Source organism: Etheostoma cragini, chromosome 3 (genome assembly GCF_013103735.1).
Source record: "Etheostoma cragini isolate CJK2018 chromosome 3, CSU_Ecrag_1.0, whole genome shotgun sequence".
NCBI classification, from domain to species: domain Eukaryota; kingdom Metazoa; phylum Chordata; class Actinopteri; order Perciformes; family Percidae; genus Etheostoma; species Etheostoma cragini.
In genome coordinates, this window is record NC_048409.1 from 27,842,942 (window position 1) to 27,853,761 (window position 10,820).

Sequence of the window (10,820 nt, forward strand, 5' to 3'; positions counted from 1 at the left end):
TTTATTTTACAAACCTTTTACTTGTGACCTCTAATTATAAATCAGTGTGTAGTTGGGGATCATGTTGGGGGCGGGGTTTAGGACATGTACTGCAGCCGGCCACCAGGGGGAAATCCACATTCCTCAACTCCTGCTCACCACCCCTCAGGTTTATCTGGTGACCCTCTGGAGGGGCCCGACCCCAAGGTTGGGAACCACCGAACTGATGCCTCAGTATTATCATGGTTTAATAAAGTCATATAAGAAAACATCAGTTACAGGAGACATGAGGACCTTTACTTTTGTAGGATTTTAAATGCAGGAATTTTACTTGTAATGGAGTGTTTTTGCACATTGTTGTACTGGTACTTTCACTTAAGTAAAATATCTGAAATATCTGAGATGTGAACATGTGGGAGGATGGTATAAGAGCCGGGATAGCATCAGACTTTGAATCTAAAGGTCCAGGGATCAAGTCTCTGCTCAGATGACACTAGTTTGGTCATTGTAATGACATTCTGTGGCTCAGTAGTTTGTATATCTGTGTTTTATAAGTGTGTGCTGTCCCTCCAGGCCCCTCGTACCAATAAATACCTGTCGCCTGAGGACTTCACCGTGCTCCAGCCGGTCCTCTTCAGTCCCCACTACTCCTCACGTCGGGAGGTTGTCCTCCGCGGCTCCCTCCAACCCGGTCGCTACATCATCATCCCTTCGACCGCCGAGCCCAATCAGCAGGGAGCGTTCCTCCTGCGGGTGCTGACGGAACAGGGCAACGCTGCCACGTGAGTCACGGATCAATATGTTGATGGACAGTTTGGAAAATTACCCAGCAGGCACCAGCAAACTGTGTGTTTCAAGTGCAAAAAGGGTTAAAAGGCAAAAAAAGACAACCTTCCAAATCTGCTGATGAGATAAAGAAACCTCAGAGGGCTCAGAAGAATCACTGAATGAAGTTTCAGCTTACATATGCTGTATGTAGTTAAATCAATATTACATTTTTTTTAACTTGATGTCATGAGTAAGTGCACACAGCTGCAGGTCAGGAGAGATGAACACAAAGTAAGATGTTTCATATTTACCACTGCAGATTTGGGGGGAGGATGTGAACCTCGAGAAAGGGGCCCCTCCTTTCTTTCATGGGGACGACCCCTGACTAAGTGACATATTTTATGGATATTTCATATTATATTCAATGCTTAATAATTACAGTACAGAACAACTGATAAACTGTAAATCTTACCATTATAGTGAATGTATTAGCTGCAGGACGTTTGTGTAAAAGATCAATTTGGATGAATTAGGATTCACAGGATTATTTCCTGTGAATATTGCATTAGAGATAAGTTTAATATAATTCCTCCAATTGAATGAATTTTAAATACAATTCTCTGAATTTCTTTTTTTTTTACAATCTTATTTTTCAGGACATTTATACTGAAAAGACTTATTTTTGAATGATTAAGTTCATTTTATTGTGATTCTAATATGTTTTTATGTTTTTTCCCGTCCAGTCCAGCCAACAAACCATCGCCACAAGACTCTTCAATAACAGAGGTAGGAGTCGAGTTAAACAAGTCCCTCTCCTGGTGAAGTAGACTGGGCTCAAACTAAATTCATCATCGCCTCAGGACAGCTGTGATAGTTCAGTCGTAGTGTATCCGCACTGAAAAAATGAGATGTACTCAAATATGTTAGTGATTTAATTTGAAGTTGTCCCACAATGCAATGCAAACATGGACAGAGGAGCCACTAAGACCTCAGCAAATTTACGTAGATTTCTTATGAATGAACTGCAACGAGAGTCTTCTCTGACACTTTTTGTGCAGTACTGTCCATTTAGTATGTAATTACAGTAAGACACAGTAAATTAATAAAGTGACTTATTAACGCCTGCTTCTGGATTCAAGCTTTAAAACTCACCTGCAGTATATAATTGACTTGTGTAATGAAGTTAAAGTTGTTATGCAGCTCAATATGTAAAAAAAGTAAATATATTGATTCTATGGTAGTTTTCACAGAGGTAGAGGATTGAAAACTGTAACAGAGAAATGATAACGTGTCATTCTTTATTCTCACTGTTGATTCCTGATGACAGAGCCTGGATAGCTCAGTCGGTAGAGCATCAGACTTTTAATCTGAGGGTCCAGGGTTCAAGTCCCTGTTCAGGCAAGGCTAGTTTTAAGTTTCCTTGCAGCCAAAATAAAAACAGAAAGATGTTCACTATCTGCTCCAGAAGTTCTGACTACTTTGGACTGTGTACCTCAGTCTGAATGTAAACTACAGTAAATCACAAATTCAGTTGGAGTTACGATGTCCCAATATTACACATATAGTGGTAATCCTATTGTCTTGTAAGAGAAAAGAATATAAAAAATAAAAATTGTGAAGAGGAATATCCTGTAAAAACAAGTTTTATTACATTTTATGAGAAAATATTATTGACAGAAGCATTCCTATGTTTTCTCGTTACTAAATGCAAAAGGAGTTTCCTTTGGCCCTTAGTGTGACGTGTGTAGCATTTAGTGTTGAGTGTAATAGTTGAACCGGAGGGTTGCTGGTTCAAGTCCCCGTACGGACCAGAGTACGGTGTGTAGATTGGTAGCTGGAGAGATGCCACTTCACCTCCTGGGCACTGCCAGGTGCTCTTGAGCAAGGCACTCCCACCCCTCACTCTGACATCTCTCCATTTGAGCATGAATAGGTCCTGAGCGTGTGTGTGTGTGTATACAAATACACACATATAGCATACACAAATGCAATTATGAGCATAATTTGAGCACTTTAAACAAAAAACATGGTTGAAGAGTTGTACAGTAGGTCGTTGTCTGTGGAAGTAAAGTCTTTGTATCTTCTTCCTGCAGCGTTCCTTTCCTCACCAGGATGCTCTGCCTTCGCTTAAATCTACCGAACAGCTGTTCAACAAGCACTGCAAGGTGAGATGCACTCGCACGCAGAGCCGGCTCAACTAACATCTGGATATATGTTTGAACTTTAAAGGTGACACATGGATTTTTGCAACGCTGGAAGACACATTTGTTTCCCCACACAGTTCAGATGAACACAATCATCCATGTGAAATGTATTTTCTGTTGCTAAACCCCGGTCTCCTGCTGCTCCCAGCAGGTTCCTACAAAGGAAAGTTATACGTGCAATTTCTGGTTTCAACCACGAGGTGCAAGGAGCTGTATGTTTTGAATGTCGATGTATGAAGAGGAGTCTCTCTGTGTGTGTTACGCTGACTCTTATGGCTTGTGCTGTGACTGTTTCCTGCTGCTTTGTGTTACCATCAGACAGGGATATGTAAACCAGTGCACCTCTACAGCCTGCTGACCGAGATCATACAGGGAGGAGGTCAGTGCTGTCTCTCTGACTAACACACTCATCCAGTCTTGTTTCTTTCAACAGCAATTTGTTGTATTTCCTTTAATGATCGTGGGAACGAGTTCCACATCAGCCTTGATGTTGTTTCTGTGTACAAAGCAACGGCGAAGGACTCCCACAGGAACAACGAAACATTATCACGTCGGGATTTTAACTGGCGGCATCTGTTTTTTTGGCTTTATCATTATTTGTCCCCGGGGGGGGGGGGGGGTACACACCCACCTCTACTGAGGCTCCATTTACACTTCTATTTTCATTTTTAAGCAGCATGTTGAGTTAAAAACTATCTCTGACCACACATGAGGTTTTTCTCCAGTAGCAGAACTAATCTCCGTCCATATTAACACGTCTGACCACGCAGATCACATGACCAAAACAGGAATGATTGTCTGATATTACTCTGTGGTTGAAAATCATGCATTTATTATTTGAAAATACTTTGAAAAAAGAACAACAATGACAAAAAGTAAGAGCAGGGAATTATCAGCTCGGGCCGATAATGTGGTGGAACTGTTACTGAAAGGTCTGTAGGCCATCGTTTCCAAAGGTCTGCATTTGTGCCCGTCCAGTCTACAAAACAACCCCGGAGTTTTCAAACCAAAACGGGGACGGCACAGTTTCCAAATTCCTGTTTTAGTGGCTGAAAAACGCCGGAGTAGTGTGGAAACTTAGTGGTGTAGATGTAGTCATAGGCTGCGTTCACACTCAATTTTTGGAGAAACACAACCCCACGTCGCGCTGCGGTCAATCATGTAACCCGAAATCAGACTTGTCGGTGAGCTATGGTTTAAGCTGCTGTGAGAATCCCAAATTTTTATCCAATACAAGGGTAAAAAAAAACACACAAGCACTGAACTGGCCGGAGGTTTGTGTAGTACCTGAATGTTTCCTGCTACAACAAAGCACTCGCTGTCTCATCTCTTTGTGAAATAAGATGCCTTCAAGTGCAGTAATTGTGAAATTGAAAGTCTACTTGTGCTTCGTTGGGGGGTTTAACAACACAAAGGGACGTCCCACAAATGGGCCATTTCATCGACACTCTCCCCCCTTCACTTTTCTTGGTGTGAAGGGCCACTTAAACAGGCTATTTGAGGGTCATTAACACATCACAATCATTACTCATGGCACTGATTGCCCGGTGGAGTTGCCGACCCCGCCACAGCCTACAACCACCAGTTTTTAAAGCTGTACAAGGAGACTCAGCCTCACGCGTAACACTTTTCTCACATAATACTTGTGTGTAACGTGTGCATGGCGACTTGTCCTCTGATGATCTGACTTGTTGTTCTCAGTGTTGGCTGGCAGTGAGAAGTACTTGGCTCTGGAGCACTGCAAGAGCCTGGTGATCCTCATGGGCGTATCCTTGAAAAGTACAATTATACATATACTATGTATATATCTGTGTATTATATCTGTCTGTTATTATCTGCCTATGATATGTGCACAAGCACAGTCAGTGCCTGCAGATTTCAGTGTTAGCAGACAGATGACCCGACCACAAGAGATGAATAAAGAACGAGCAAGAAAAAACAATGAAAAGATAAGAACAAGAAGATTTATTATCATGATCAAAGTAGTTATGCAACTCAATATGATTTAGGAGTATTGATACCATAAGAGAGTTTTCACAGAGGTAGAGGTTTGTAGACTGGAGAGTAATGGTACTCTGTGATTCTTTGGTCTCTCTGTTGATACCAGATGACAGAGCCTGGATAGCTCAGTCGGTAGAGCATCAGACTTTTAATCTGAGGGTCCAGGGTTCAAGTCCCTGTTCAGGCGATGCTAGCTTTAAGTTTCCTTGGGGCTGAAAAAACAGGAACACGTTCATTCTGACTACTCTGGTCTGTGTACTGCGGTTATAAAGTAAACAACAGTACATCACAAACCCAATGGGAGTCACTAGTGTTATATTTAGGGAAATCAATCGTTGGCTCAGGTTTACTGGACAAGTAACTGCACACTTTAAACAAATGGTCATAGAAAGTTGTTTCTACATATAGTAACAAGACATTGAGTGCCTAGGTTGCTCCCTGGTAGAGATGTGCCCATGTACAGAGGTTTACTACCTGACACAGCGGCCGCAGGTTTGACTCTGACCTGCAGCGCTTTGTTGCGTGTCATTCCTCCTCTTTCTCCCCTTTCACATCTTCAGCCTTTCTATATTAATAAAGGCCTAAAATGCCCACAAAAAAACAATCTTTAGTAACAAGAAACTTACCAATCCTTTTTAAGATTTGATAAATGTTTGGTTCTCCAGGATCTTCCTCTCCACCATTTTTATTTCCTATCTTTTTGAAGTGAGTTTACCTTTTGTGTTATGGGACAACAGCGGGGTTGGCAGTAGATCAGTCAGTAGGGAGGTGGATCGGGAACCGGAGGGTCCAGGTTCAGTGCCTGTACGGACCAGTATCTGGAGCGCTGCAAGTTCACCTCCTGGGCACTGCCAAGGTGCTCTTAAGCAAGGCACCAAACCCTAACTCCTCGGGGCGCCTTTCCATGGGCATCTCTCTATTAGTGCATGTAGAGATAATTCAGGCGTGTGTGTGTGTAATAACAACAGATTGCTAATAATTCTAGGGTGTCTAAGTAACTTTTTAGCTGACTTTTGTAGGGCTTTATGTCGACAAAAATGCGTTACAAATGTTGGAAAATATTGATAACGATTTTTTTACTGACGAAAACATCTGAGAAAGCCACAAAAAAAAACGGAAAACAACAAAAATGACAAAAACAATGTAGAAAAAGCAATGTTGTAATAAAGTCAAACATATATACTTTTTCATTAAACCTTGACATGTTGGGCCCTTGATGTGATTCTCTTTTTCAAGTGTGGCCCTTATTGAAAATGAGTTAGACACCCCTGAACTACTGGATTTGTGATTTTTTTAGATGCAGTACACAGTCCAGAGTAGTCTGAACTTTTGTAGCAGCTTGTAAACAACTTATTTCAGCTCCAAGGAAAGTTAAATGTAGTCTCACCTGAACAGGGACTTGAACCCTGGACCCTCAGATTAAAAGTCTGATGCTCTACCGACTGAGCTATCCAGGCTCTATTATCAGCCATCAACAGTGAGAACAGAGAACCACAGAGTACCATTAGTGTACTACACATCAAGTACAGTACCTGCGTAAATGTACTTAGTTACTTCCCACCACTGTGACTCCAAGTTGCTCTGCAGAAGAGCACTGACTGGTGTTTCTCTTATTTTGACCAGCCCTTTTATATCAACGAGGGTAGGCTAGATAACAGAAACATGGGTAACACGTTTAATGCAGTGTAACTCAACAGCACCTGGGGATCAACCCCATTCTAAAACACAAAGTGAACATGAAGGATTTATCTATTATTGATAGGGCTGGGTACCGGATTCAATACTTTTTAGGCACAGACCAAATTGCCTCTAAAGTATCGAAAAAGGCCTCGTCATTCAACAGCTGAGGCGCACATCTCATCAGCGTCATGGAGCCAGTAAGCATGCAGCATGCCTCTACCAAGATCTAATAATGTTTGTGATTGGCTGTCGTCGAGACACTCAGGAAACACTCTGGAGCTGACAAATAAATACAAAGATTTGACTAATTGTACATTTGTATCAAAGAACATATTGTTCAGAAACCAGTATCAAAGTATAAAAATAATATAAAAGAAGATTTGAACGAAACACAGCCCTAGTTATTAGACTATGTTTGTTCAATTTGGGGGTTTCTTATACTCTCCATGTCATTGGCTCGGCCTCCCAGAGTTGTCACTATTGAGGATTGTCTGTTTCTGTGGTTCCTTTCCTTGACCGCGGTGTTTTTCCAGAGCCAAGGCAGCGCTCAGCTGACCTGGCAGGAGTTTCAGGGTCTGTGGGACAAGATCACGAGGTGGACGGTGAGGCTCTAAACCCCCCATGCACCCCATCACTTAGCTGTCTGTGTGTAGATGTTCCGGCTCAAGCTTTTACTCCCTAAATAATCCCTAAATGATCAGCCATGTTATATCAAAGAGAGACCAAAATAAATCTCAACATGACTAAGATCATGACATAAAAAATTTAACAGATGTTCAGATTTGTAAAGAATTTTTTTTTTTTAAAGGTGCCCTGCAACACAAAACTGTTTTTACTTTTACACTTTTTGAAATATGTTAGATCCAAACGTGTTTGTGTTATGTGGTGAATGTGAAAAATAATAGGAAATAAGAGGAGAAATCAGGCTAATTACAAAAGCTGGTCAGTCTGATGTCATGTTGCCTGAGCTCATTACTATTCATGAGCTCGCCCAGTAGCACTCAGTAAAGGATACTGATAGCCAGGCTCTCATTGGCTAGCTGTTAGCCAATCAGAGTAAAGCAGCTCTGCTCAAGGAATATTAATGAGAACTGGCACAAACTGAGCTGAGTCTTTCTGCAGGCTTTCCATACCACACTAGAATGGCTTGAAACAAGGTAAGAGTCCATGGTAGAACTTCAGACATTACCACAAAGTAATGAAATACGTGTGGCTGGGCCCCTTTAATAAGGAGTCCTCTGTGATGCTGTATATTTCTTACTGAGTACTGCACTGAACAACCGCACTGTCATTTTAATGTTAAAGTCAACATACTGGATAGAAACCATCCAGGTTTCATTCTCATGTTGCTCAGAAGATTGTCACAAATCCCTTAAGTGAAGCTGAAAATAACTGGGTAATGCTTGTATTACATAAATGATTCAAAAAACATGTAGAATACCCTTTTGTTTCATCATAGGACATACTCCATGTGTTCATCAGAGGGTCAGAAAATAAGCACAAGGTGTCAGTGTGTAAATGTACCCTTTCATGCATTCAGTAAATAAATGTCTCTCCTCAGGATATCTTCCTGGTGTTTGACAGGAACAAATCAAAGCGCCTGGAGTATCAGGAGGTGGCCCCCGCTCTGAAGGCGGCAGGTAGGACTCAGCACGCCACGGGAAGTAACATTCACTCATTCCCACTTAACCCTTGTGTTGTCATTGGATAGAAGTGGCAGCTAAATGACGTGTTATGTAATGCATCCAGGTTCATTTTGGGGCGGTTTGGTTGAAGGAAACCCATATTTCTGTCATGAAAAAATTTGAAAACGGGTCAAATATGAACCGAGGACTGCACCGGTGTTAAACCATGCGCTGCATCTGTGTGTTGCTCATGGGTCACACGGGTGCAACTGTCATCTGTCAGGAAACGTCATGTGACCAGCAGGGGGAACCACAACACCTCTTCCCTGCTGCTCCTTCCTGTTGGAGGAAGCAACTTGTCACATTTAGAGCTGTAACAAGTCCAAATGTCACTGTGCAATTAGTTATTACAGAAATAATGTAATGTATGAAAGATATTCAATCCCATATAATAATCACTTCTATAATTACAATTTGGCACATCTAAACCAAATCAGCAGTTACCAGTCACACGCCTTCAGACCTTAGCTAATGTTAACACTTAAATTTAATTGCGGTTAAAATAAACTGTTTTTATGTTACTTTGTAAAAAAAAAACAATTGTGTAATAATTGCTACAGGCCTATATTTACTCTGAGATCATTTAATTATAGAATGATGGAACTACTATATAATTAAATGATTAGATCATGAATCATTGTTCAAGTCAAGTAGAGTGTTATTAAGAACATGAATAACTCAGATTTAGTTGTTGCCTCTGTATCAACTGATCCGTTCATTAGACAAATAATGAGACAAATCGGCTTTGCAAATTAAACACGTAGCTCGACTTGCATCGGCTTTTTTTGACTGAAAGTACTGCCAAACTTTTACTTTTTCTGCTCACGAGTTCAATTTTTTAACTTTTGAATGGGTTTGTGGCTAAACCCCTAAATTCTCCTGTTCTTCTACTGTTCATCATCCATTAATGGTACCGGCTCGACTCGGCTCGGCTCGACTCGGCTCGGCTCGGCTCGGCTCGGCCGCGGCGCCCCGTCCTCCTTCTTCCATTACAGATTAGTGCCGCCTCATGCGTGAGGCGAGCGTGGCAGGTCGCACCGTGTACCATGTAGTGGAAAAGACGCCATACATCTACATTCAGTGGTGGAACGTAACTAAGTACATTTACTCACTTTACTTACACTTCCATGGTGTAAATATGGATGCACCAAATCCAAATCCACAACGTCCTGTGCTGTGACTGTCCTTCCTTTGCAGTACCTGCAGTTGCTGCATGTTGGCGGCTGTCTGTAGATTCCTTCATGCACAACTCGTATTCTTTCGTTTGTTTCATACGCTAAGCTTGTAACCGTGGCGATGCTGCGTATTGTTTAGGGTCCTCGCCACCACGAGACAAATCGGCTTTGCAAATTGAACACGTAGCTCGACTCGCATCGCCTTCTTTTGACTGAAAGTACTGCCAAACTTTACTTTCTCTGCTCACGAGTTCAATTTTTTAACTTTTTCACAGCCTAAGGCATTGAACGGTCCACTTACTTTACTTAACCCTTGTGTTGTCCTCGGGTCAAAGTGGTTTATGTCTGAAATATGGATTTCTTTCAACCAAATTTCCCATAAATAACATGGATGATTCCATACGTTCTTTAGGTGACATCCATGATTACGTTCACTGAATTTTTGGGGTGTTTTATTTAATCTTATAGCATTGAATTTTTTTTTTTTTTTATAATGGTTTCAAAACAGTATCGGTACTAAACTTGGACATCTACCCCTCTGAGATCCACTCAACATCCTCTGATATTTTATATATACATTTTCAATTTTGACCTGGAAGGACAAGTTGATGATTAACGGGAACATCGTCCCGTAACCAAGGGCGGCGTCATGACGTTGCCCAGCGCGGCTCGCCTAGTGCAAGTGTAGGAAAACACATCTAAAGTCGCCAGAAACCGAACCGGTCAAAAAGCCCAATATTCGGCCAAATCTGAATCCTGGAAATAACAGATCTGAATGCTTCTGGGTTTTGAGACTATGTGAACTATGTGAGACCCCCTGAAGCGGGTTGGACCTGCTGAATAAAGTGACTTATTGAGTGTCTCTGCTCCAGGCATCATGGTGGACGACCTGATAATCCAGCTGGTTGGACTGAGGTACACGGAGCCCGACTTGACCGTCAGTTACCCCGGCTTCCTGTTCCTGCTGATGAAACTGGAGAGCATGATCCGTAAGGGAGGGGCTCGGGGAACCGGGGGGGGGGGGGGGGGGGGGGGGGGGGGGGGGGGGGGGGGGGGGGGGGGGGGGGGGGGGGGGGGGATGTAAATAAAGCTGTATGTAAAGTACATTTACTCTCTACTGTACTCAAGTACAAATTTCAGATACTTGTACTGAAGTTACTTTACAAATTAAGAGTTGTGCACGCAAAACACGTGAAGTTTGTAAAATGTGATGTTTTATTCTAAATGAAACTAGCCAACGATACACCGGCACACAAGTCCAGCTGAAATGATTAGACCATTAAACACACACACACACACACACACGGACAGATACACACACACACACA

At 42.1% G+C, this 10,820-nt stretch overlaps 1 protein-coding gene and 3 non-coding genes across 4 annotated transcripts in view; 3 read left to right on the forward strand and 1 right to left on the reverse strand.

Annotated features, from left to right (window-relative positions):
* Positions 1-10,820, forward strand: part of LOC117942370 (calpain-1 catalytic subunit-like) — a 20,048-nt gene that overhangs the window by 8,433 nt on the left and 795 nt on the right. The window contains exons 9-17 of the mRNA XM_034867799.1: positions 149-213; positions 421-761; positions 1,491-1,533; positions 2,841-2,912; positions 3,270-3,330; positions 4,653-4,717; positions 7,166-7,234; positions 8,194-8,272; positions 10,365-10,492. Of these exons, the coding sequence (XP_034723690.1) occupies positions 149-213; positions 421-761; positions 1,491-1,533; positions 2,841-2,912; positions 3,270-3,330; positions 4,653-4,717; positions 7,166-7,234; positions 8,194-8,272; positions 10,365-10,492 (923 nt within the window). The remainder of the gene's footprint in view (positions 1-148; positions 214-420; positions 762-1,490; positions 1,534-2,840; positions 2,913-3,269; positions 3,331-4,652; positions 4,718-7,165; positions 7,235-8,193; positions 8,273-10,364; positions 10,493-10,820) is intronic.
* trnak-uuu lies at positions 2,076-2,148 on the forward strand. The gene has a single exon. It is a non-coding gene; the product is annotated as a tRNA-Lys (tRNA).
* Positions 5,067-5,139, forward strand: trnak-uuu. The gene has a single exon. It is a non-coding gene; the product is annotated as a tRNA-Lys (tRNA).
* trnak-uuu lies at positions 6,337-6,409 on the reverse strand. The gene has a single exon. It is a non-coding gene; the product is annotated as a tRNA-Lys (tRNA).